Raw genomic sequence first — 27,921 nt, forward strand, 5'->3', positions numbered from 1 at the left:
TAATAAAAACAATTTTTTTAATTAGTTCAGTGATAAAAATAAAACAATGAAAAATGTATTCACGTTCATATTTATAAACCTTAAAACTATTATTTTAGAAAAATTTAAAGTGCAGAACAAAACTAGACCTGCAAATTTTGGTTTTAAGTAACTAAATTAATGTACATTTAAATGGCCTGTAAACATATGTGCAACAGGGAGCTATAAAGTGCAGCTGTCAGCTGTAAGTACACTGCCTGCTTTGACTTTAACCTCATACAGGTAAGATGATGTTCAGTGGACAACAGCATCATTCTGGGTTCCTCTGACCGAAAGGAAGAGCAGACTGGCTACGGTCAGGGTCTTTCAGGCGAAGGATACGGATAAGGCTGTTGACAGGCAGAGAACTGGGAAAAGCAAAGCAGAACATTACATTTTTTCTATCAATTTAAAATGTTAGCGTTATAAATGATAATAATAAGGCAATAATCATGTCTTCTAATCTAACTACGTCTGCTCATTTTTACATGAACATCAGAGAAGCTCTTTACCTCATGCTCTGCGGCGTGAGGAAAATAAACTGTCTGTAGCGCTGACTAGCAGCTATCTTCAGCATCATATCCATCGAGATCCTCCGGTTAACCATGTCCTGAGAGAGCATACACACAACACAGTGACTGCATACGTTTCTCCAGGACTCCAGTCACCTGACTGTCATCAACAGCCACGACAAATGTCCTGTATTCGCACAACGTGTTATTTGGCTACTTGACATGATATATCAAGCAGTGACAGCAGTAAACACTATAAACATTGTTTTTTTTGTATTTGTATAATTATGTATAAATCCTTTATGGCCACACATTAAACTGAGAGACTACATAAAATTTTTGTATTTGTAAAAATTAATTTTTCAACATTGTTCAGCCATTTAAATGAACTACAAAAAGCTAAACTGTGGAAAAAATGGTATCCAGTTACAGCACCGAAAAAATACACTAACAAAATCCTGATAAAATTTAATTAGCAAATATCAACTATAAAATGTAATTACATTTCATTAGTAAATAATCCCCGAGAATATATATGAGAATTTATATGAGAATAGTGGATAATAAAAAAATATATATATATTTTTTTAGCATGCGTTTACTTGGTTCAATTTACTTGGTTCAGTCTTCAGGGTCTGTTTTGCTGCACAAGAAACATTTCATATTATTATCAATGATGAAAGCAGCTCTGCTGCTTAATATTTTTGTGGATTTATTTATTTTACCATATAGACATCAAATTCGTCCAAAGCACAGAATGGCCCTTCAGCTATGCCCCACAAGGACAGGACAAAACACACGGTAGAAAATGAACGCTCTCCTCCAGATAGTGAACGCATGTCACTCAGATTAGCCTTACCACCCTCTCCTGGCAGAACCTGAGGAAGAGACAGATGACCATTATTATAGGAAACTACTGTACATTTAAAAGGTCAGACTTACTGCATGTAAAGTAAAATCCTGACCCCAAAAAAACTTTTTTCAGAACAAAAAAGCTATTCAACAAAATTAAATTATACAAGACTGCATGCATATACAGTGGGAAAAATATTTATTTGATCCCCTGCTAATTTTGAAAGTTTGTCCACTTACAAAGAAATGAAGGGTCTGTTATTTTTATGCTAGGTTTATTCTAATGGACAGAGACAGAATACCAACCAAAAAATCCAGAAAAAACACATTATATGTAGGTTAAATTCAATTCATTTGCATTTCAGTGATTGAAATAAGTATCTGATCCTCTACCAACCAGCAAGAATTCTGGCTCCCACAGATTGGTTATGTGCCCATGTGGAACACAGATTAGTCCTGTCACTTTAAGAAGTTACTCCTAATGTCGGATCGTTAGGTGTATAAGACACCTGTCCACACAATCTGTATCTTCCATTCCAACCTCTCCCACCACCATGGGCAAGACCAAAGAGCTATCAAAAGATGTCAGAGACAAGATAGATCTGCACAAGGCTGGAATTGGCTGCAAGATCATGAGCAAGAAGTGTTGGTGCAATTATTCAGAAATGGAAGAAATACAAAACAACCATCAATCAGCCTTGGTCTGGAGCTCTGTGCAAGATCTTGACTCATGGTGTAAGGATGATCATGAGAAAGGTGAGGGATCAGCCCAGAACTACCCAGAAGGAGCTTGTTAATGATTCTAAGGGAGTTGGGACCACAGTCACCAAGCAAAACATTGGTAACACACTACGCCACAATGGACTGAAATCCTGCAAGGAGGTGGAACATCATGCAAACACTTACTGATATGGAGAGAGTATCATTCTTGTGGTCAAAGGTCATCTTCCCTATGTATCCTCTTTGAGACAGCATGAGGTTAAAGTAGTACTTACAGCGTACAGAAAGATACCTGGAAAAACACAGAAACACAACCTACTTCACCATCAATACCCTAAAATCTGCATTCAACATGGACAAGCCCTTTGATATGTCCCACTGCAACTTGTTGTTTTATCAAGGAAAGACACTACAGGCAAAACAGTTTTCATAACATCATCTTTCAGACGAGTGAAAAGAAAACATACAAAGGAGACTTTTAAGTCTTTATTTTATTGAACTTTATCTAAGTGCATCTGATTTTTTTTCTTTTTTCTGGATGATGTGCAGTACACTATTTTATGATTTATGGAGTGATAAAAAGAGATCTAAAATCCCTGGAGTAAAAAACTTTAACTCTAATGTCAACAAAATTTACCTTTGAGAGACACTTCAAAATATCAAAAGGAGGAACACAAAGGCTGCTGAATTTGAGACCATTGAATTTGTGGTTTGAAGTTCAGGCATATTAAAACAATCTTTTTAAAAACATTTCAAATCAGTCAGCAATAATCAGACGAGAGCCTGCGATGAAACTTGTGAAACTTACATTCTCATTTTAGTGTAGACGTTGTGTCTGGTGTTCATGATATCAGTCAACTGGCGGATGAAAGCCTCCAGACCCTTGACCTGTCGTGCTATGTTACTGAAGTTTTCCTTCGCCTCATGGTACTGCCTAGAAGATACAATGAGCAACAACTTGACCATTGTAACATCATAACCTATAAACCACACCTGCATGACAAAACAATGCAAATGTGCTCACAGATAAGCAGGGAAAATAACAACATGATACTGTGGCAGTACCATAGTACATTATCATTGAATTACTCTGATTTCCATTATTCATATGTCAATAGCATAGAATAATTTAATATAATTGCATATTTTAATAGTACGGTAGCGTGGTATAATTTAATAGGCAAATTATTTTATATGAGAAATAGTTTCTTTTAAAGGGGTCCTATTATGCTCTTTTACAAAGTCTTGATTTTGTTTTTGGTGTGTACTAGAACAGCCTCTCATACTAGGTTGTTCGAAAAACACATTATTTTTCACCTATTTTACATTATTACAACACCTCTCTCCACAGTCTGGCATGAACGGCTTGAATAATTCCTGTATCAAACGAAGGCCCGCCTTCTGAAATACGAAACGTGTTGTGATTGGTTAGCTGGGCCAGTGTGTGTTGTGATTGGATCCACTCGGCGCCTGGTTGGGAAATGTCATGCCCCTTACCATAGCCGCCTGCTGTGAGCTTCAGTGTAAGTGTTGCGTCAAAATCAAATCAATTTGAGTGCGATTTAAACCCGGATGATTGTGACCACTCTAAATGCGTCTGCCTTGGGAAACATAGTGTGTCTTCAGCATAGTAATAACTCTCATTGCCTCTGTGCAGCTCAACCAGGTCTCGTCCCATTCGTCGGTATTTGTGATATTACAAATCCCGGAAAATATGTGTTGTAGTCCAAACAAGTCGTTCGTTGTAGTTTTTGAAAAGTGATTTCTGTTAAATAAAATTTCTCCTTTTGAATTGGACTTTGAGCTTTGTAACTTTGCAGATCTCAAACAGCAGTATTACAGACTAACTAAAGTTGAAAAAGCATAATAGCACCCCTTTAAGATTTGAAGGGATGAAATATGTTTAAATGTCCTGCAAAGTTTTAAAAATGTGTTGAAAAACATACTCACCCTCTGGACTATGTAGCATTACATCACTTGCTCTGCAGTGAATGGGTGCCATCAGAATGAGAGTCCAAACAGCTGATAAAAACATCACAATAATCCACACCACTTCAATCCATCACTTAACATTGTGAAGCGAAAAGCTGTGTTTGTAAGAAATAAATCTATCATTTTGGCAGAGTCCATAATCCATAATAATGCTTCCTTCAACGGAAAAAAGAAACTTTTCCTCTGGAGAAAACAATATTATAGATAGTGGACTCCTATTTTAGCCAGAAACAGAATGTTTTAATGATAGATGTGTTTATAACAAACATGCAGAAAACAGTAGTGGATGGACAGATGAATGTTGTTGTGGATTACTGTGATGTTTTATCAGCTGTTTGGACTCTCATTCTGACGGCACCCATTCACTGCAGATGATCCATTGGTGAGCTAAATTTATACAAATCTGTTCTGATGAAGAAACAAACTCATCTACATCTTGGAATTCCTGAGAGTGAGTAAATTTCAGCAAATTTAAATTTTTGGGTGAACTATTCCTTTAAAGGTCATAAATGCATTACACTTTTCTTCATGTTAAAAGTAATTTCTTAATTCTTTCTGTTAATTTTGGGGTAAGATACCATCCAGTCACATTCTTTTGACAGGCTTTGTGAGATTTGCCTGTGGACTGTGTATATGTACCTGACGATAATGTCTCTGTGTCCGTGTTGGTCCTGCTGTGTGTTGATCTTGTGTCTAAGGCGGCTGATCTCACTGTCCAAACTCTTCGCTGTCCTCCTCACATCCAAACGCTCAGGGCAGATTTCTGAGGCTTTTGCTATAGATGCCTGTCAAAAAAAAAAAAAAAAAAAAAAAAAAAAAAAACCCACAAGGTTCATACAAATACTAATCTTTTCATATCTAACGGATCAGTGTAAGATGTCAGTGTTTGGTCACCTGTAACTCCTGGTCCTTTACATTCAGGTTCGTCTTTAGTGTCTCAATCATGTCCACATGTGCTTTCCGATTTTCTTCATAGTGTTTTTTATGGAGTTCACTTCTTGCCAACTCCTTATCACTGTTGCTAAATCGCTCCTACATTTAAATCACATATAAACAAAATTGTTTACTAGCTGGGACACACTGATAATTAAGCATGTATGCTGTTGTGGATTTGTTTCATTCAGTATTAAGTCTTTTTAACTATTGTTATTTTGGTTTTTGATCTTTATTTTAAGGCTTTTTTGTACGTTATTTATTTTTAAACAAGAGGAATTAGGACTTAAAAGTTGTCCACTGATGATGTTACACACATTCTTTAAAGAAAGGTATTCTCTGACCTTAATGGGCTCAGCTTCCTCTGCGATGCTGTTAAAAGCTTCCCTCTGCTGCCGGCAGAGCTGGTCGGCCTCCTCATATTCCTTCTTGTGTGTCAGCACCTTATCTCGTGCGGCTTCAAATTCCTCTCGACACACATTTATTCGGCTGCAGAGCTCCTGTAGTTCCTCTTCCTGAACACAGAGACATAATGATACACAGAAATCCACCAAAACATTTATCTTTTTAATGTGCGAATCTGTTTGTTACCAAAGGTTTCAGGTCTTCTGACTGAGGTTCCTCAACATTCTGTAATTCTATCAGCTCTGCTTGAAGCTTCCGACAGCATTCCTGTTAGTCAAAATAAGAAATACATATTAGGACACATTCAGTTAAAACGCTATGATGCGGCCTGTGCACAGCTGGTATTTTATGACCTGCGCCATCTTGCGTTCTTCATGGGCTCTGCAAAGAAGAGTTTTGTTCCGCCTCTCTTCCTCAGAGACTTGCTGCATGTCCTGCTGAAAGCGATCCAAATGTGTTTGCTGGGCATGTAAAGCAGATTGCAAATGTCTGCAAAAGAAATAAAAAAGGTTTTGATCTTTCTTGGTTGTTGATCCGCTCAATAGAAACTGTCCATATGAATATCAATTCCAAATCCAAGCCAACTTCAAGATTAATGAAAAAAATCCAAGTTAAATAACAACAACAACAACAACAACAGGTCTCAGTGCAGATGGAAGGCTTGACAATGCACAATTTAATGATAATGTTGAATGTTGGCTTGACAAAGACTTTGAATTTAGAATTTTAAACTGTTACCATTCGAAAATCTCTTATGTTTACCAAGCCTGCATTTATTTGATAAAAACAAAACAAAACACGGTAACACTTTATAATAAGGTTCCACTAGTTAATGTTATTTAACTACTTTAACATGAACTAAGCCAGAACAATCCTTCTACAGCATTTAATAATCTTAGTTAATGTTAATTTCAACATTTTCTAATGCATTATTCAAATCAAAAGTTGTGGTTGTTAAGAAAGGAATAATTGACTCCGGGCCGTTGAATTATTAGAAAAATAATGCACACCCGAGGGGGCGATGCAGCTACGACGCGAAGTAGAGTGGCCGTTACACCTCAGGTGTGCATTATTTTTCTAATAATTCAACGGCCCGGAGTTTAACTATTCAATTATTCTGCTTATACTACGGTTACCACACCTCAAGACATCGATCAGATGATATATTTAAAGGGATTCGTCCGGTTATTGTACTTAAATCGCTATTGTGAGTAGGATTATTTCTTCCACATCTCATCCAGCGCCTCTTTTGCTAGTACCAAAATGTCATTTTAAACTGGTAATGGAGGCTTAAGCTGTTGATAGCATTCTAATGCAGTTATTAATGAAGTTATTAAAAAGAGAGAGAAAGAGACAGAGACCATAGACTGTAAAAAACATGGACGTAGTGTCCGTGACGTCACCCGCAGATTTCTGAAGAGCGTTTTTGAAGCACATAGTGGGCGGAACGGGCCATTGCCATCTTGGCACCGCGTCACCGCGCGTCACTCCCGGATCATCGAAAATGGGCAGAGGCGGGAGCTGGTTGCTGAAGCCACACCCACCTAGCTGGACGGCAGTGTCAGCAGTGCCAATCCAGCTGTCACTCAAATTGCCACGTCCTTAATTATGCAGAACTTTAAGGCTTAATATAATTTAAACGGATGAGTTATAAAAAAATTCACCCCCTCACAGTTGTCATGAAGGGCAAAATTAGCTATATAGACCTATATCATTTTTTGCACCAGGCTGTAAATATGTTTTTTTTCTGCTGTAAAGTTGGGCATTTTAACATGGGGAGTCTTTGTTTTTGGCTCCATTTTGTAGACATGTTTTTTTTGTGATTTAATGTTTTGCAGTTTTAGTCACTTCCGTGTTGGCTTCACGAGAAAGAGCGGGAAGTTGCTGCTCGACAGAGACACACAGAGAAAGAAAGAAAGAGAGAGAGCTTGTGTGAATTAGGCTTCCTTTGTGCATCCCTCAACAGTGTTCAGCAGCAGCGTCTCTAAACAGCGCTGTTATTACCTCGCTAGTGAGAAATGCCATGTGTATTTACTTTCAGAAAATCGTCTGTCATGTTGTTGTTTTTGTTAGTCCTGTGTGCTGTATAGGTACTACATGATAATTTCCGTTATTACAGTTAACTATGTGAAGTGATATGGAACTGTAATGCAGTCAGGAGAGCTGCCTGGAACTACGCTCACTGTGCGTTTCCCTGAAAATAATTGCACACCTCAGAACGTTCGTCAGTCAATCAGATTCGGCTCAGTAGTTTAACATTAGTTAATGCTCTGTGAATTGAACTAACAATGAATAACTGTATTTTCATTAACTAACATTAACAAAGATTATTTAAATACAGTAATAAATGTATTGCTCATTGTTTGTTCATGTTAATTAATACATTAACTAACATTAACTGATGGAACCTTATTCTAAAGTGTTACCAAAACAAACAAACAAACAAACAAACAAACAAACAAACAAACAGTAAAAACAGTAATATTGTGAAATATTATTACAATTTATAAGGGTGCTCCGATCAGGATTTTATGGCCGATCGCCGATGACAGGAAGCACTATCTGCCGATACCGATCTTTTTGAAGCCTTCTTTTTATCATGTAGAATTATTTATAGTGATGCTCCAGTCAGGATTTTTTCAGACAGTCTTGTGGGGAAGATTTTTTAATTTAAGCGGGGCATTTTTTTGTTGTTGACATTTTTCAAATGCAGTGCATTTTTGTTTTTATAATGGGGAAATTGTAGCACACTAGCTTACACACAGCACAAGCCTGATTTTGTGAGCTGTATGTGAGGCGGCCTCATGCCAGTTTCACACACAGGCCTACTCTGTTTGCAGTGTGCATGCAGTCCATGTGCAGTACAGAAGCATTGTGACTCATACTGTGCTTTCAGACAGGAGTCTGCTACTGATCCGTGGCTGTTTACCACAAACAAAACATTTATCCATTTTGATTTCAAATCCAAACGTTGTTACTGAAAATGCTTTTTGAGTATTGTGATTCTCTTTATACGCAGTACAGTAATACAATCTTTCATAGACGTGTTAAAATGCAATAAATATAAGCAAGAGTATGGGTTAACCTTGCATTTGAGTGTGCATGAGCGCACTGTCTCTAAGAGAGTGCACAAGCACTGAATGGTTTAAACACTGGCAAGAATTAAAAAGAAATGAAAATTATAAACGTTAGTGATGATGTGACACTGCCTCGATTGTGTAAGTGACACTGTGTAGTGTGCAGCTCGTTTATAGTGCAGACGCAATGTGCTGATTTGAAGCCTTTTGAGAGGAAAAAAAGAGTGTGCGCTGTGATTCACACATGCTGCTTTTGAAATTATATCTGACATAAAGTTTTTAAATTACTTTGTAAGTTATTTAAAGAAGAAATATGAATTGTACCTTACCTTCAGCATTATAATAATTTTACCGGCGCCGGACAGACTGAGACAGAGCCACTGCATTCATACCAAACCTCTCCCAGCAGGAGCATCTTCAGCTTGAGATCGGCCTTTATAGAGAACGCTGATCAAACTTCCCCGAGCGATTATGAGCCGATAGCGATCGGTAGCCAATCAATCGGAGCACCCCCAGGTAATTTATTATATATTATTGTAATTTATTTCTGTGATGATAAAGCTGAATTTACACTATCATTACTCCAGTCGTCTATGTCACATGATCCTTTAGAAATCATTCTAATATGCTGATTTTGCTCATTAAACATTTTTTATTATTTTCAACATTGAAAACAGTTGCAATGCTTAATATATTTCTGGAAACCATGATTCTTTGATGAACACAAAGTTCAAAAGAACATAATTTATTTGAAATTGCAATGTTGTAGCATTATAAATGACTTCATTATCACTTTTGATCAATTTAATTTGTCCTTGCTGAATAAAAATACACATTTCATAAAAAAATAAATAAAAATGGTGTTGCTGTTAAGGTGTTCTAAATTGTTGCTAGGTTGATCTGGGTGATTGATACGAGTTAACTAGACAGACATATACTAATGTTACTGATAAGATGCATCACACCCAGAAATACCATCTTTTTATAAATGTGCATTGCAGTTCTGTCATCTGCTGCTTTAAATGCTCAAGCTCTTTAAAGTCGGGTGATTTTGATTAGCTGTGAATATTTTTATCATTCATCAGCTGGAAATTCTGAAAGTGATTCCAATCATACTGCTCTTCTGTGTCATCTTAAGTAGTCTCTTGTTTTTCCATCTCATCCATTTCTTTATGACTGCAAAGCAAGGCAGTGTTGTCACCAGGCCCCATGCTTTAGGTCAAAATATACTGCATGTATATTGGATTGTGAAAAAAAAAAAAAAAAAAAACTCAAAGACCTAAACTTTGGTAGCCAACTGATTTATTTTTTGCCATGCACTGAAATGAATCCCATCTCAAAAATGGATTTAATATTTTCAAACCTGATTTCCTCTTCGATGTCTTTGCTGAGGTAGCGTACTCTGTCCTGTTCAGAGGAGTAGTAACGGTTATAGTAGACCTGGTCCCCCTCACGTGTAAAGGCCTCCATGCAGTTGCGTGGTCGGTTTACACTCTGCATGGCCCTTCTCGCATCTTTAGCGTTCTGTGGGCAAAATTAAAGCAGACATGAACAAAGCTCTTCACTTCACAGGATGTGGAAACACACTACGATCAAACACAAAAGTGCTTGTGGGACTCCTCATGGTCTTACCTTGATGAGCAGAATGGTTTCAATTCCCCTCATGTCGATCAGGCAGTTGGCCACAACTGGATTCTCAATGTCAAGTGACTGGAGCACAGTTGGATATTCAGGGTGATAGACAGCCCTGAAAACCAATAAAAAATAAAATATTTTATTTATCTTTTCAATCATACAAAGTTCTCTTTTGTGCTTTGACGGTTAAACTCATAATGGCTACAAACCAACAATATGAAGTACTGGCTAGAAACCAACAAGCTGAAATTTTATAAGTGACATAAAGGAAAAACATCAAGTGGGTCGTCAGCTTTGGTTTTTCCTGACTTTTTACACAATAGATCAACTGTGGTAAACTGTGGTTTACTATTTTATTAAAGGGGTCATATGATGCATTTGAATGTTTTCCTTCTACTTTAGTGTGTTTTGTAGCTGTTTGTGCATGTATAAGATCTGCAAAGCTAAGAGTCTCCCACAAAAGATATTTTTCTATCTAAAAGAGAAGGCTGATCCAGACCGGTCGAAAACACCTCAATTGAATTCTCCCTCACATCTCTACATCACTATGTGGAAATATTTGCATAATACCACCCAAATGGATACGCATAGAAAGAAGACGGGGTTTCAGGTATCGCAGTAGTGTTGTTTTTTAGTTCTGCTTATAACTGGCGGAGAAAAGACGACAAACATGATTCACTACAGTACGTGTTCTGCTTCACATTGGATGCTCGAGTAGAGCTGAAGCAGCTTTCACACTGGCGGCATCACGTGCAGGTTTACCACTCAGCTCAAGTCACGCTCGAAACTGACGACATTATTAACTGTTCTTATAATTGCTTTGGAAGCTAAAGCTCATGATTATGGTAAGGGGGCGTTACATTTCCGACACACGCTTGAGATGTTTGGCCAATCACAACACACTGGGTCATCTGCCCAATCAGAGCACACTGCGCTTTTCGAAGGAGGGGCTTTGTAGAAATCAACACGTTTTAGAAAGACTGTGCATAGAGGATCTGCAATAATGAACAGTATCTGAAAAAATAATGATTTTTTAACATTAATGCATGCTAAGATATTCTATTACACCCAATATACAAAATAATGAGCTTTGAAAATAGCATTATATGACATATTTAATAGCTTTTAATATCATGACACCAAATTGCCAGAGAATTAAAATAAGGCAGAAAATGAAGAATTACAGAAAACCGTGGTAATCATCCAAAATCAGGTCAGGTAAGGTGATCTGAAGCTACCTGCTCCTGACATCGTAGACTGTGTTGGTAAATCTGCTGACGATGATCTGAGGTCTTCTGCCCTGCTGGAAGTAGCGACTCATGATTCTCTGTAACTCTCTCTCGTCAGCGTGGTTATCGCAACAGAAAGCTAACATCAGAGACTTCAGACAACACTCCACTGCAAGACCCAGCTCTGGATCCCGCAATCGGATACAGAACCCTAGAAACAAAATAAGCAACAAAAATTCCATACAACGCTGTTTCTGCTAAAGCCTAAACTATACTTCAGTTTTGACGCAAACACTTAAGGTGTGCACAGCCCAAGACATAGCTTTTCAATAACATGCTCACCGGAAAAGCAAAGTCCACTCAAATAACGCGTCTTGAGAAAATTTAGTGTAGTGTACTTGTTCCTGTTTGCAATAGCACTACTGTGCTGTAACACGGTGTAGTACAGCTGTACTGGGCAACCCTGGTAAAATCACGCTTCCCTCTCATCCACTGATCTGCTCCCCACAATGTTTACATGCTCTGATAATACTGAATAAAATTAATATATTGATATTTAATAATATATTTTCTGTCCAGTTTTTAAGTGTTTGTTTTACTTTCAATAAAACTGTAGTTATTTCACCAGCTTGTTTTTAAAATTCAATATCATTAAAATTTTTGAGTTAAAAAAAAATGTTTTTTTTTTTTTTTTTGTTATTTAGTGTAATGTTATGTTTTTTTTACAAAGCATTTTCGGTTTCAGTTTTTAGCCAAGTGCATCCAGAATTTTTTATTTCGGTGCATCCCTACTAAGTTATGACTGATAAAATTGTCTGTGTACTCATTTTAACTAGAGTTTGACACAGAGTGAGCCGCTGCAGGGAAAATGTATAATCTAATTTGTCCTAAAAATAAGACATGCTTTATATTAAGGGCTTTAAAATAACTGGTGCAATATAGTTAACACATATGGTTTAAAACAGCTCGCCCATCAGATGCTCTGACAGACTCATGTGCTGTTTTCCTTAGTGCATAACTTACATTTTCACATTTATAGTCTCCTTTTGTAAATGCTAGAAAGTCATGGAAATTGTTTTTAGATTGTAATGTTACAATGTTAGAACGTAATGTGATTTTTTTCTCTTTTCTGCACATGATGGATAGCATAGCCTGCTTTCACTATATTTGTTTTCATTGCCTTTAATATAAACAATGTTTTATTGGACAAAATTGGGCAGGATGTTAAAACAATAAAAATAAAATATATATATATATATAATATATATATATAAATATATAATTTTTAATCCAAATAGAAAATGTAGAGAATACCGGGATATATACCATACATTGCATTTCAGCCAAAAAATACAGAGATATGATTTTTTTTGTCATATCACCCAGCCCTAGTTCAGGATACTTACCAAGCGGTCCAACAGGTTTCTTCTTGAACTGACCCCGCCGGTCAGCCTCATCTATAGCTCTTAGCAGTGGCGGCATATGCTCACCAAAACGACACAGCTGATCATTTCGACTGTTTTCCATTGCAGCCAGGTTACGTCGCTTAGATTCCATCGCACGCTGCAGGTCCTGCTTTTCACGACTACAGAATGAAGAGAAAAGTAAGATTACAAGATATGCAAAGTGAGACCGATCAATAGATGAAATAAGAATTAGAAACAAGGACATTTTTGTTGTACATTTAAGATTCAGTGAAACCCAACATTTTGGGACCACTAGTGAAATGCTTCTTTTTTCTTTTCTTTTTTTTTACCTCTTTCCTATTTTAATTAGGAAATTTTCTTTATGATTAATTATGTTATCAGAATTTCAATAAAAGCAATACAATCTGCCGGGACTGTCTGTACAAAGACTTTCACATTATCAGTGCCAGTAATACAGTGGAACAGTTGGGTTTCAGAACTAAAAATCAGATTTATTTTCTCATAGGGAAACTGATTTGGAACCTCTGCTGTGAGCTCAGAGGTTGTTAATCGATGGTATACACTTCTGTTGAAGCCACATTATTTCAACATTATTTCATTTTCTATTTTAAATAATTGTGTTCAAAAGCAGAATCCCTGGTAAAAAACTACATTACCCATGATTCTGCAGCGAAATCTCCACCTATCAGAGAACTGTGACAAGTAAATCACGGCAAAAGAACACTTAAGTGCCGCCAACTCCCATGAAGCACTGTGAATGAGTCAGTCTCTCTAGGCCAGGGGTGTCAAACTCAATTCTTGGAGGGCTGAGAGCTGAATTCCAACCCTGCTCCAACACACATACCATTTAGTTTTCAAATACGCCTGCTTGATTTGATTAGATAGATCAGGTGTGTTTAATTATGGTTGGATCTAAACTCTGCAGGGCTGTGGCCCCTGCCCTAGGCTCTCAAAGTACAATATTTGTAACCATAACATTCATGTTTTGCAATACATGTAAAATACATGGTTTCTTTACATATAATCAGCATCTTTAAATCAATAGTTTCATATTTCTCCACCATTTTTAATTGAATTATGGCATTCGCAATGGTTCATGGGATTGTTGTTCTTTACCTCATTAAAGACATTATGTCTTGTATCTTTGACTTATCAAACACAATTTTGCTTTAATTTTGAAGTTTGTAATGTTGTAATATTACCCTCATAGCTGGATTGGTTCAAGGCTTATAATTCTTTAATGAGGACCTTTTTTACATTTCTTTTTTTAAGAGATGTCCCTTTTTTAACCATGACTTTTACCAACAATTGCACTAACCTCATTCTACCCAGTTTTTCTTTAGCAGTGGCGCAGGCCTGTGTAAACTGATCGATCTGCTGAGCCAGAGTGGAGTCCTGGAAACTTAGATCTTCCAGCTCAGCCTGAATGTGATTCATCTTCTCCTCACGAGCACGAGTGTCTGCTGAGTTCGTCTGACTTATGCTGGACAGAGTGAAAAGGGGTTGGGTTATACTGAAACAGCTGGAAATGGTACTGGAATAATTGCATAACATTGTTTCCTTTTCGGCACACTGTTGAAGTACCTGTGTTTGAGTTCTTGGATCCGCTTGTTAAGCTGATCTTTATCCCTTTCAAGGTCTCTCAAGTTAGTCTTTTTACGATGGAAACCAGTCTAAGCCAAGAAAAATTAAAATTAGCACTGAGATGTGAGTAGGGTTGGGAATTGAAAATCGATTCCAATTCCAGAATCACATACTTAAGGTCTGGAACTGGATACTTTTTTTCAGCCTAAATAAACTTGCTGCTGTCTGTCATTAATGTTAATTTATACATTGAAGTCTAACCAGCGTTAAAGTAAAATAGATTATTCATTTTCTGTGGTATTTCTGTACCTAAATATTACTTTTACACCTACCTGAAAAACTTAAGAGCATAGTTTGTTTTAGTTGTATCTTGTTATTGTATTTGTTTGTGCCATTGCTCGTCATTTATCTATTCATATTTTATTACTGACTGTTTAGCAACAGCAACATTATAAATTGTAAAACACAAATACACGGGGTGACTAAACATTTAGGTCGGATGATTGTGGTTTAAAAATATGTCTAAAAAATACCCCCCAGAGACACAGAATAAATATGTTTGATATCTAAACTTGGAATTGATAAGCAGAATCAGAATCGCAATTGATAAAATCCAAACGATACCCAACCCTAGATGTGAGCACAAAGTTTCCTGTTTCCCTCCTTATTGTGTTGTGCATGCATGTGATTGTGCACCTCAGCGGCTTTGAGGTCTCGGTTGCGCGCCTGTACTCGGCTCTTCAGTTCAGCACACTGTGGCTGCAGCTGCTGCATCCGATCCGTCACACCCTCCAGCTGATCCTGCAGCTGTCTGAATATCCTGTTGGCCTCCTGAACCTTCCCCTATACAAACAAAACCCAAAATAGACACCCTGCACATTACTGTGAATCAGACATAATTAGATTTTCATTAAGCATTTTCTTCACAATGAAATAACCTAGGGCTGCTGGCTGTGCACAACCCAACAGATCTATGTAATATTGTCAGAAAGCTTTGAGTGTTTATCCCAGAGTTGCTGAAAGATTGCAGTATGAAAGCAACTATAATGTCAATGCCATTACAGTTGTGATCTACTGTGCCCAAGAGCCAATTTTGTTTCTAGTGTCCTTGCAAATGGCCTACCGTTACTAATGCCATACTTATCTATGGCATTATGGAAAAAAAAATATAAATAAATAATAAATAAATAAATAATTAAATAAAATCTTAATAATCTTCACTCCTTCTGTAGCTGTTTTTATTCTTTTGGATTTCTGAGTTTCTCATTGTTATCAAAACACAATTAGCAGGAAAGAAATTAGCAAGAAATCCTGGTGTCCCAAACCTGATTGTTTTTTAAGTGTGATTGTGTAGGTAGGAAAAGTTAAAACAAAACAAAATAGAACTAAAAATCAAAAAAAAATCAAAATGAAAATCCAAATGAAAAATTATAAGTATATAGTATAGAGTATTAATCTATTTATTTTTTATATGTTATATATGTATGCATCGCAATACAAATGCCAACTTGTAGCTGATGCACACTTATTTAAACTCCCATATCTACTAGGAGAAACCTCAGAAAATGCAAACCTGGCTGCCAGGTGTTGTGCAACAGGACCACCAACTGCACAATAACATCAACACATGCTGTGTATTTTTTGCCTTTCCTTCTCACTGTTATTTTGTGTGTGTTTGTGTTTAAAGGTGTCTGTAATTTTATGTTACCAGTGCTTTGGAAATGTAAAGACTTTTTATCATGCCAATGAAGCTACTTGAATCTGAATCTATATTGTTGAATAATGTATTTCAGTTAACCCGCCCCTAAACTGTGAAAAAAAAAATAAAAAAAACCTGTGATTTTGACTGATTTATACATCAGTCTCATTCTGGCCAAAAAAGGCCTACTAAAGACAGGAAAAGCAGAAATCCGGACAGAATTTTATCCTGTAGTCAAATGTGTGGCTTCATGGCACTAGAGGATACTGGACCCCAGAAATAATATTCAGTCACCTCCCACTCTTCCACCTTCTGGTCATATTTGATGGTGGATTTCTCTTCAGCTGCGATTCGTTCTCTCATGGGCTTCATCTCCTGCTCCACCTCTGCCACCTGACGCACACAGACATACATTTCACAATCTTCGGTTATATAAAATATTTAAAACACGAGTAGGGAACCATACAGAATGATTCTGGTACCTTACCCTTAACAAAACCAATACATTTAAATTTGATTAGAAAACAATGGAATTGTTGTATTCATTTTGATTTGAGCCATGCAGTCAGAGATCATGTTGTGCTGGCGGTGATTCCTAACCAGAGCCCAGGCCATCTGATTCTTCAGCTCATCCAACTTGTGCTGCATTTCATCGAGTGAAGCCAGATTTTTATAGCGCTCTTCTTTCTCCTGGTACTTTCTCTTTAGCTCTTGTAGAGTCTGTGAGAGAGGAAAGGGTGTGGGAGAAATCAGCGAGTGAGAGATGACTATGCTGCCATCTTAAAGAGCATCTAGTTTAGCAATCTAATCAGATATTGTTTCTAAAGCGGCTCCATCCAATACATAACTTCAGTTCAGTTACATAAACCAATATGTAAGTTTGATTATTTCAGCACTCACCTCCCTGTGCTTCTCCACTGTATTCTGGGTCATGCTCTTGGTCTTCATGATGTAGCTGTAATCTTCTTTCATCTGATCAAGCTGAGTGGCCTTCATGAAAAACTACAGAAAGAGAGCAAACAAATTTCAAGTTTGTATTTGTCATAAGAGTAACAAACGCACAGATGCACACAAATATTAAGACTCACTTTATATTTGTCCCCCTCTTTTTTGGAGTGGAGGAAGTGTTTACTCATTTCTTGGGTTAGGATAGAGACCGGATTGTCCACCTGAGGATGGAAAAACCAAACGGGAAAATCAAAACAGATCATTTAAATAGTTTTGTTAGCAAACATTTTCAGAACGCAGTTGATCTTTAGCCATACCTGGATGTTAAAGTGATCCAAAATGGAGATCAGTTCCTCCTTTTTCGATGACACTAAGTGACCTGGGAGACAGGCGAATCAAACTGTCAGGTTTTTGTGGTATCTCATCTGTCATGTGGTAGAAGCTAAACAAATGTCACCATGAACAGGTTGTGTGATTTGTCCTCATCCTCTAAACCCATTAACAAAACTATGCAAGGTTAAATAAATATGAACCAGACTACAACAAATACAGGTTCACTAAAGAGTATAAACATGGTTGGTACCACCCACAGTGTGTTTTCTGCACTGAATTACTGGGCATGAAACCATCGAATTTGGTATGATTGACAACTTTGGTACTTGATTTCCAATCTAAAGCAAAACCAGTAGAGCACCACAGATGCCACATGTGTTGTGCATATGTGCACATCTGACTCGACTGTTTGTCGATTACACATCAGGAAAGAATAAGATCCTGGCTTTAATTACAAGTGCTTCAGCAAATCTTCACGTTCCTTCTGTCATGAGAGCACAGACACAAACATTATTTTGGAACGTGTCCAAGTAACATTTTCAGGAGCTATGAAATTGTGAAGTTAAAAAGTTCAGTTATTATATGGGTTTAAACTAAATATGAACAATTTCAACTGAATTAGTTCCATTTATCAATAATAATTCTAAATATAAACTGCCTTGTCATGATTTAATTGCTCTAAAATTAGTAATATAAGGGTTAGATTACCAAAAAAATAAAATTCTGGCATAATTTCTTACATTGGTGTCGTTCTAAACCAGTGAGACTTTCACTCATCTCACTCACTATTGTTGCACGTTTCTTTGTGAAATTAAAGGGGTCCTATTATGCTCTTTTACAAAGTCTTGATTTTGATTTGGGGGTGTACTAGAACAGGCTCTCATACTAGGTTGTTCGAAAAACATAATTTTTCACATATTTTACAAGTCTGGGAGAGAGGTAGAACAGGCTCTATGATGGACCTGACATTCTTATGGAGTCTATGGGCTCCTGTTTTCGTCATACTGTTCCTGGACCATGGTTGCAGCAGTGTTTTTAATCTAAATTAGACTGTATAATTTCGAAATTTTATGTATAATTTCGAAATTTGAAGCAAAAACAGAATTGTGTCTTGTGCCGGTATTCATGCGATCTATCGCGGTACAGTCACAAGCCTTCCTGAATAATTATATATTACAAATTATTCAGAATTTTCATTTTAAGAATACTTTTCCATTAACTGGTCAAAATACCGTTTGTATGCTGCTTAAAATTGTGTTCCGAAGACATGGAGGAAGGAGAGGACGCGCTGAATGAAAGCACATTCACTCTCTGACAGCAGATGGCGCTAAACTGCAGAAACTGCAAGCCGCTTACCCTGGAAAACCCATAAACAGTCAAAGCAGCTGCTACTTTCTAACCATTTAAATAATATAAAATAATATTTAGATAATATTTTCCATAATTTTTTTCCATTTTAATCTGGCTAGCATGTCCTATATTGTTTGAAAGTGTTTTTTTAATCGTTACAAATTTAACAGACTGTATGAAAAATTTCGAAATCATTTAGGATTCCAGCATTGTTAAAATCGAAAGTTGCAAACTGTGTTATTAATGAGCAGAATAAGACTTGTATTTTTTCAAAAGATTAGGTAACTTTAAGCAAATGTAACTATTGCTCATTGTGAATGTTAATGCATTAACTAAGGAACTAATGGTGGTTTATTGTAAATGATAGAGGGTCTTTTCTTTTGCATCGGGTTTTAATGGTGTAACATTTTTCACTGTAAACAAAGCTTTAGAGCTGTGTTATTTTTGTTTATGAAAAAACATCTACTTTAATATGCATTGCTCAGAGGCAAGAAGAAAAGAAAAATAATCGCAACATGAAAATTTGATACCGGCATTATCCCTAATAAACTTTTCTAAAGACAGTCATGAACACTACTTTTATGCCCTCAGAGAGGCAAGAAGAAAAGAAAATACCACATAAACTTTTCTAAAGACAGTCAGTTCCCCTCAGAGAAACATTTAAATAATCTCCCACTCCAATGTATCGTGATTTGTTTGGCACTGAATTGTCACATACTTGAATCAATTTTCATTTTTTAAAATTGTCACTACCGAAACAGTCAAGAATTAAACATGTCATCTTTTTTCAGTAGTGACAAAGAGAATACATAATTATAAATTTTGGGTAAAATAAATAACATTTTAGTACAGTTATGCAGTTGTTTAGTATTTTAGTATGTTTTAGTAGTGTTTTAGTATGCAAGTTAAAATTCTGTAATGTCATGTGGCTGCTACCAAAACATTACTGTCACTACCGAAACATGGGATGTTTTGTCAAAAATAGAGTATGTTAAATTATCAACTAAGATGTTATGATAGTGTTTGGATAAATGTATATTCAAACTAATGAATCCTTAACTTTGAAATCAGTATGATCAACTTTATGCCTTTTACAAAGAAAGACTGGATTCAAAATACAACAAATCTCATAAATGACACTTGAAATATTGTTAAAATAGTATCTGTTATTGATTTACCTCTTAAAATTCTTAATAAAATAGCTAAAAATATATTTACAAGATAGAAGTAAACAAAATCTTAATATGTCAATAAAACCCTTCATATTAAATTGTATATTACTGTGTTTCGGTAGTGACAAATTAGAGGAAAGGAAGAATATTCCAAAACTTTCTGAAAATACAATATGAGAATTAACTGCACAATTACTAGAAATGTGTACGTTGGATATTGTACAATTGGCATACATACAAAATTTGTGGAAGATTTTTTTTTTTCAAGATGTTTCCAACTCTGTAGAAGGGCCCAAGTATACCTGTTTTACTTTTTAGTTTATATGTCCGCGTTCCTTCGCTGGAGATACGAAGATCTATGTTGATGGACTGACCAAACACTTCTGGCTTATAAGCATCATGACCCCTGTTCCTCAGAGTGATGGACACATCTGCAGAACTGAACATCCCAGAAACAAACAACAGTGTGAGAGACTACTGTATATACAGATTATGACTACATGCAGAGAAGACCGGATAGATGTGTTGTACCTCTCTCCTTCCTTAACAAATACTTTGAGTGAGGAGCCTCTGTTAGTGGTGTTAGCTTTACCGCCCAAGGCTACAATCAGAGCTGTCAGCACTGCACTTTTTCCACCTAACACACAAATACACATGACACAACTATAAATAAAACCATAAACATTTATCAGCATTGACAACAAGCAACGGCAATGTCACAAAACACTCAATATGCTGTTTTCTTCTTATCATAGGTAATGATAAGCCTTTTTAAAAAAAAAAAAAAATGAATATTTTGCTCAAAAATGAAAATGTTGGGAAAATTTACTCAACCTCAGGCCATCCAAAAAATAGATAGTGTGTTTTTTCATCAGACCAGATTTGGAGAAACTTAGCATTCCTGGTTGCACTTCTATCCGCCAATGTTTATCAACCAGCTCTGCAGTCAAATTGGGTGAACCCGTCAATAAATGCAAAAGAGCCCAAACAGCTGATAAAAACATCACAATAGAGGTCTATGGGCCCCAAGTAATCCACATGTACCTACTCCTTTAAAGGGGGTCATATGAAGCATAATCAACGCCTTGGTGAAGTAAAAAAACTGCAATGTTTGTAAAAATAGGGAGTCCATTATCATATAATGTCATTTAAATTCCTCTGATTGAATGAGAGAACAATGGCAAATCCTCTGATGTGAGAGAACAGGGGATGTTGTGCTCTCACATCAAAATCCACCAACAGATTTATTTAAAACTGTTTTTTTGTATATTTATGGTATGTTTTATATGAATATTTTTAATGTGATTTGTGTGAACTTAAATGGTTTTTCACTGATTTTAAAAGCAATATTATACAGTAGATAGAGAATTTTAGCCTGAAGCAAAGGTTAAAGATGTCTTGACGAATTTGCTTCTTACAAACATGCAGCTTTTCATATTACAAGAGATTAATTAATGGACTGGAGTCATGGATTTCTTATGAATTATTGCGATGTATTTATCAGCTGTTTGGACTCTCATTCTCATGACGGCATAAATCAAAAATGTTTCCATATTCACTGCAGAGGATCCAGTGGTGAGTCAACTAGGATGTCATGCAATTGCATAAACGGAAAAAGATAATCCTCTCCACATCCATTCCAAGGAAGAAACAAACTAATCTACACCTTAGATGGCCTGAGGGGTGCAGTAAGTTTACAATAGTCTACAATAAAAAAATAAAAAAACCTTTTCAGTTTTGCTTTCATTTGGAAGGTTAGATTTGTGTTGGTTTAAAGCAAACAAACAGAATTGCGGTGTCATCCTTTTTTCATTCCAAGGAATTTAAGATTTAATATATATTTTATGTGGGATGAGGGTTAGTAAGTTTAAAAAATTTTAAGTTTTGGTGGGTTAGTTGTTTGGTTTTTATCATTTCAGCTTTACCATCTATTTTCCAGTTAGACAAAAACGACAAGATTTTGTGCATACAATTCTATAAATGATTCTTTAAATGTAAGCAAGGTTAAATTTGGAAGTTTTTTTGTGTGTTTTTAAAATATTTTTAATGGGTGGGTGATATTTTTTTTGTTTGTTTAAAGTTTTTTCTGGGTGCTTACAAAATCATTAGAATGGGTGAACTATTCCTTGAATTTGTTTATTTCAAACAGCTGTCAGTTGATGCAAAAAAAACATTTCTGTGAGCCATTGCTCACACTTACATAACTGCTATGTTCACCATTAAGAGGTCTATGGCCCCCTAGTGGTCCAAACTGTGGAGTACCTATTTTACAGCTTAAAGGGGTCATTATGATGCAATTTAAATTTTTCCATTCTCTTTGGAGTGTTACAAGCTCTTGGTGCATAAAGAGGATGCTCACTCACAAGTTGCGCAAAGACTAAAGTCTTAAAACCCAACAAGAGATATGCATCTTTATCGACAATTAATCGATCATCATTAAGTTAAGACTCAAACCTGCCAAAGTTAAGACTCTGCCACGCCCCCTGAAATGCCTCGTTCTAACACGCCTCCACATATCTACGTCACTATGTGGAAATATTTGTGTAATGCCGCCCAAATGTTTACGCAAAGAAAGAAGGCATGGTTACAGTAACCGCAGTTAGTGTTGAAGCAGTCATGTCAGGGAGTTGCTGTGTGTATCTAGGCGAAACCAAAAGCACTTTATTTGGCCTTCTGAAAGAAGATGCATTTAGGAAGCTTCAAGATTACTTACAACAGAACAGAAACACATTTTATGGACGACCGTTTCGTGAACCTAGGAGAGGAGGTAATTGCTATTGACTGTTCAAATGCAGAGTTTTATGGACGACCGTTTCGTGAACCTAGGAGAGGAGGTAATTGCTATTGACTGTTCAAATGCAGAGTTTTGCAGATAGAGAGTGTGTGTGTGTGTGTGAGAGAGAGAGAGAGAGAGAGAGAGAGACTGGGTCACACAGTGGAGTCAGCTGTCTTAACCGTCTGTGGTTTGTGTACTGCAAACACATAGGAGCTTCATCACTGTGTCTGTCACAGAACTCTGTTCCCCTTTCAGGCTTGAACTGATGGTAAAACTAACAACATTATTAACTGTCTTTACATTTATTTTGAAAGATGAACCTCGCGATTATGGAAAGGGGCGTTACATTTCTGCCGAGTGCTTGCGGTGTTCAGCCAATCAAAATGCACTGGGTCAGTTGGCCAATCAGAGCAGACTGTGCTTGTCAGAAGGAGGGACTTTGTAGAAAACGACGAGTTTTAGAGAGGTGAGGCATAGAGCACCTACAATAATGTACAGTATTTGAAAAATAATGTGTTTTTGAACATTAAAGCATGTCACATTTTCTGTTACTCCAAATACACAAAATAATGATCTTTAAATAAAGCATCATATGACCCCTTTAAGTCTTTTAATGATCTTTAATAATACTTTAAATATCTGATTACTACATTTAGACACACAACTCCTTTAGTAAGTGTATCAGTATATTTTAACATATGACAGTGCCCTATAAAAAAATTAAATGCAAATATGCCTCAGGCTGAATGTTTTGCTGTTAGACGTGTCAAGTGATATTCTGTTTAGGTAAAACCATAGTTGAGGGAAACATCAAGGCTAAATTTCAGGTAAAAAAAAAACAAACAAATCAAAAACAACAAACAAAAAAATAATGAATAACATGTATGATACTTAATTTTCTACATCAATTGGGTTCAGTGAGTTCATTCTATAAAGGAATCATCAGACAGATTCAAATCAGTAGTCTTGCTTTTGGGTCTGTTTACTAGGAGTGTAACGGTTCAGACTGCTCACGGTTCGGTTCGGTTCACGGTTTCAGGGTCACGGTTTGGTATGGTTCCATTCGGTATGTGCAATGTTCAGGGTAAAATGGACTATAGTCAAATAAAAATAAAGAAAATAATTAATAATCAAACTAAGTGCAACAGCACAAATAAATACAATAGAGCAAAGATACAAATAAAATAAACGGTGCTTTTCAGGTGTTTCACAGTCATTTTCAGGCACAGAAATGTAAAATAATATTGCATACTGCGCTATATAAATTAAAGAGCAATCCTTGTTGAAGTTACAATAGCTATTCAACCAATAGATGTGAGTGATTTCCTTGTCTTTTGTTGGTTAACATTAAAATCACAGACAGCAGGAATAGACTGCTGTTCCTTTAAGACAGAATTCACAGATCCAGTGCACTGATACTGATACATATGCTTTGTCTTTCTCAACTGTTTATGTTCACTTAAGACGTGGCCAATGATGTTTGCAAAGATACTCACACACACGGGCATTCTGACATATTTTTTTGTGTTAGTTTGTCAGTTCAAACGCAAGTCTTGAAAGAGAAATCAATACTTGTGTGACACACGTTGGCTGTCTGGCGAGGCTCACTGTGTGTGCACACGCTATGGATGAGCGCACACACACACACACACACACACACAAATCCTCATACAGTGCGCGCGAGTTCTCAAGCACTTAGTCTTTGCTTAAAAACACGTGCAAATGAGTTTAGTTTTAACACAGATAGTGTGTTCTATGTCGGGTGACAAAGCGTAAACGACTGGTATACTAGCATGCATTTTTGGTCATTGCTGTTGTAATGAGGGAAGCCAATAGGTCTGTTTTACGCGTTGTTATTTTTAACAAACAATGTTCTACATGCATCTTCAGATTTGAGATGAGCAGTGGTGCAAGTGGGGTCAACCTCAGGTGGGCCAGGGCTGTCGGGGGGCGGATCGTGGTATGTATCAAGAGTATTGCCATATGTATCGTGGGTTCGTTTGGAATACCGTTACACTCCTACTGTTAACTCAACAGAGAGCTGAAAGATGTGTCTTTTTTAAAATCACATCACAATCAGTTACTAAAACTTCACAGTTCGGCTCAAACATTGCCATGGCTTAGGTTTTTAAAATGTACACAGCACAGAATGAATCTTTTTTCATGGCTTTAAAAAACAAACGATCCTGGAGAAGGACTTACTTCCATTGTTCCCCACGACAAAGTTGACGTTTGGACCAAACTTAAAGGGACCAAGCAATGAGTGACACATGAAGTTCTTTAAAGAGATGCTCTCTATGATGCCCACTTCACCTGTAACCTGAAAACACACATACATACTTATGATAGTGCAGAGTACAGTCACTAATACAAATTCTCTTATTAGGACAATAAAGTACACATAGGGTATTTTACAGCAAAAATTAAGCATGCGTACTATGCTGAGTAAGTCTTACACTCTGTGATGTGTTCATGCCATCTCCTGAACTGAAGTAGTCTGTTTTATCCTCTTCAGAGGGCTCAGGTTGAGATAACCGGCTTCTCTTATCAGGCGTGAGCCCCGAATTACTGCTCTTCCTCTTCGACATCTACACACGTCAAACATTTATCAATCACAATAAACATACAGACATTTATATCCTTTATTGTGATTACACTGCCATATCACTTATAGGAGTAGGTCACTTTCAGAATGAAAATTCTGTCATCATTAACTCACCCCCCCACTTGTTCCAAACCTGTATGAGTTTATTTCTTCTGTTGAACACAAAAGGTTTGGAACAAGTAGGGGGTGTGAGTTAATGATGACAGTTTTCATTCTGAAAGTGACCTACTCCTTTAATAGAAGGTGAAACAATAAGTGGGAATTTGTACATTTTCCTTGTCTTGAAGAGCGTACGCCGCCTGCATACAGCTCAGAATTATCTAAACGGCGCTATGCTGATTTGGAGAGACACAGAGGAGAGGAATTGTTGAATAAAGTTGTTATTTTTATTTTCTTTGTGTAAAAAAAGTATTCTCGTCGCTTCATAACGTTATGGTTGAATCACTGATGGCAGATGGAGTATTCTGACGATGTTTTTCATACTTTCCTGGACCTTGACACTGTTATTTATTTGGCAGTTTATGGGACAGTCACAAGCATAACGGTTTTCATCCAAAATATCTTAAATTGTGTTCCCAAGACGAACGAAACTTTTATGGGTTTGGAACGACATGGGGGTAAGTGAATAATGACAAAATTATAATTTTGGGATGAAGTATCCCTTTAAGTAGACTAATTGACCGAAGAAATTCTGCATATATCACCAGAGAAAGGTCCAGTTATGACATTCTGATTTAAACATAAAGGTAAAAAAAAAAAAAAAGAAATACAGAAAGAAAGAAAAAAATGAAAAGATATGCACAGATGAACTGTTCAGTTATGAAAAAAAAATTAAAAACTTAATTGCGACTTTTTATCTCACAACTCAGACTGTTTCTCACAATTCTGAGAAAAAAAGGAAGAATTACGATATAATTCAGACTTTTTTTTTTGCAATTCCAAATTTATATCTCACAATTCTGACTTTTTTTTCTCACTTTTTGTTTCCACCTCGGAAGAAAAACAGGTAAATGCAACTTTATACCTTGCAATTCTGATATCTTGCAATTCTAAGGAAAAAAAATAAATCTGTAGAATTGCAAGTCAAAAATCAGAATTGTGAGAAACGGGCTTCCATAATAACATGCATTCAGACATTAGTGGTCATAATCAAGGTTACAAAGTCTGCATTTTCTAAAGCAACTGTGGACTTTATTTAAATTGTTTTTAAATTCCTGGTTTTGTTTGTCTTGTGGTTTGAGGGTTTGATATAGCACACAAATTACTTTGATTATAAGAATGTCAGACCAATAGCCAAGTCAGAACATGTAGGCTGGATATATACGCTTTATGAAAACAGACACTGTAGTTCTGATTATAACAGTCATTTTACAGATAAAATAGTGTGAGTTATGATACGTTAATGCAGTTACTTACATTGTACAGTAAGCCTACAAAAATAAAAATAAAATTCTGAAAATGCATAACACAAGCTGGCATGGTTACGTTAGGTTTTAATGCTAGGTTTGATTTGTTATCGAACTGTCCTTGTTACACAGACCTGACAAAACTGATGACGATCACAGAAACCACGACAAAACCACTAAAGGAAAGGTGACCTAAATGATGCTATCAGAGCTGTTCACGACAGAAAAGCATGTGTTGTATCACGAAATAGCAGATATTCAGTAAGTTAACACAAGTGTGTCATACTGACAACTTGAGCTCAAAATGAAACGTAATGATAAACCATATTAACTTAAATCAAAATATGAAAACTAAAACCAGACATTCGTAGGGGGGACTTCGGAAACTTTACTACAACAATTATACTGTGAGACACTGGACAGGTAACGTTAAGTTTCAACATTGCTTAGGTTTTCTAGAAACTAATGTCACGTTAAAATTCGCTTTCTGTTAAAATGGCGAAAGACATTAAAAGTTGAAACCATTTGTTGCTCAAAACCACTGCGGACATGTAAAACAGACACTCGGAAGATAAATGTTAGTTAATACGGCGTTTTTATATCAGTGTAAGTACAAAAAGTCAAATGTCTGAACATACCATACAATCCTCCCGAGGCTCCTCGCGCGCTTTGACAGCAGAGAGCGAAGGCGTCAGGCCACTTCCGGTTCGTCATCACCAATCAGATGGCTCTCAGCAAAGTGATAGATGGTTGACCGTGAGGTATGAAAAACTAATTTTATCCACAAACATGTCATGGAAAAGTTTTGAAAAAAAAAAAAAAAAAAAAAATCATTATCAGATTCAGATTCATTATCAAAGTTGGAAACAGTTCTGCTGCTTAATATTTTTTTTCAGAACATGTGATACTTTTTTAGGATACTTTGATGAATAAAAAAAAAAAAGAAGCTATGTTTTTAAAATATAATTATTTACACTATACACTACTGGTCAGTAATTTGGGGTCAGTATTTTTTTTTTCCTTTCTTTTTTTAAATAAAATCAATACTTTTATTCAGCAAGGATGTGTTAAATTGATAAAAAGTGATAGTACAGAAAATATATTATTAGAATATATATTATTAGAATTTTTTTAACCTTTAATTCATCAAATATATTAGACAGTAGAACTGTTTCCAACACTCATAATAAATCAGAATATTAGAATGATTTCTAAATGATCATGTGATAGACTGGATGTTACATGTGA

At 36.3% G+C, this 27,921-nt stretch overlaps 1 protein-coding gene across 2 annotated transcripts; it reads right to left on the reverse strand.

Moving 5' to 3' along the window:
• Positions 1–27,448, reverse strand: LOC109069422 (structural maintenance of chromosomes protein 6-like). Of its 2 annotated transcripts, XM_042770487.1 has the most exons (27): positions 27,312–27,448; positions 25,119–25,250; positions 24,865–24,982; positions 20,418–20,523; positions 20,189–20,325; positions 17,349–17,410; positions 17,172–17,252; positions 16,984–17,085; positions 16,684–16,803; positions 16,378–16,476; positions 15,081–15,227; positions 14,385–14,473; positions 14,119–14,283; positions 12,780–12,958; positions 11,383–11,584; positions 10,142–10,256; positions 9,873–10,033; positions 5,786–5,921; positions 5,619–5,699; positions 5,372–5,542; positions 4,989–5,126; positions 4,734–4,879; positions 2,911–3,036; positions 2,289–2,394; positions 1,256–1,408; positions 531–628; positions 1–386 (listed from the first exon to the last, which is right to left on the reverse strand). In XM_042770487.1, the coding sequence occupies exons 1-27, from the start codon at positions 27,312–27,314 to the stop codon at positions 290–292; spliced, it is 3,270 nt and encodes a 1,089-aa protein (XP_042626421.1). In that variant the 5' UTR covers positions 27,315–27,448; the 3' UTR covers positions 1–289. The 2 variants fall into 2 exon arrangements, with proteins under 2 accessions (XP_042626421.1, XP_042626425.1); XM_042770491.1 differs by lacking the exons at positions 1–386; positions 531–628 and adding an exon at positions 1,144–1,173.
• Between the last annotated feature and the right edge of the window lie 473 nt (positions 27,449–27,921).

Source organism: Cyprinus carpio, chromosome A2 (assembly GCF_018340385.1).
Source record: "Cyprinus carpio isolate SPL01 chromosome A2, ASM1834038v1, whole genome shotgun sequence".
Taxonomy (NCBI): Eukaryota; Metazoa; Chordata; class Actinopteri; order Cypriniformes; family Cyprinidae; genus Cyprinus; species Cyprinus carpio.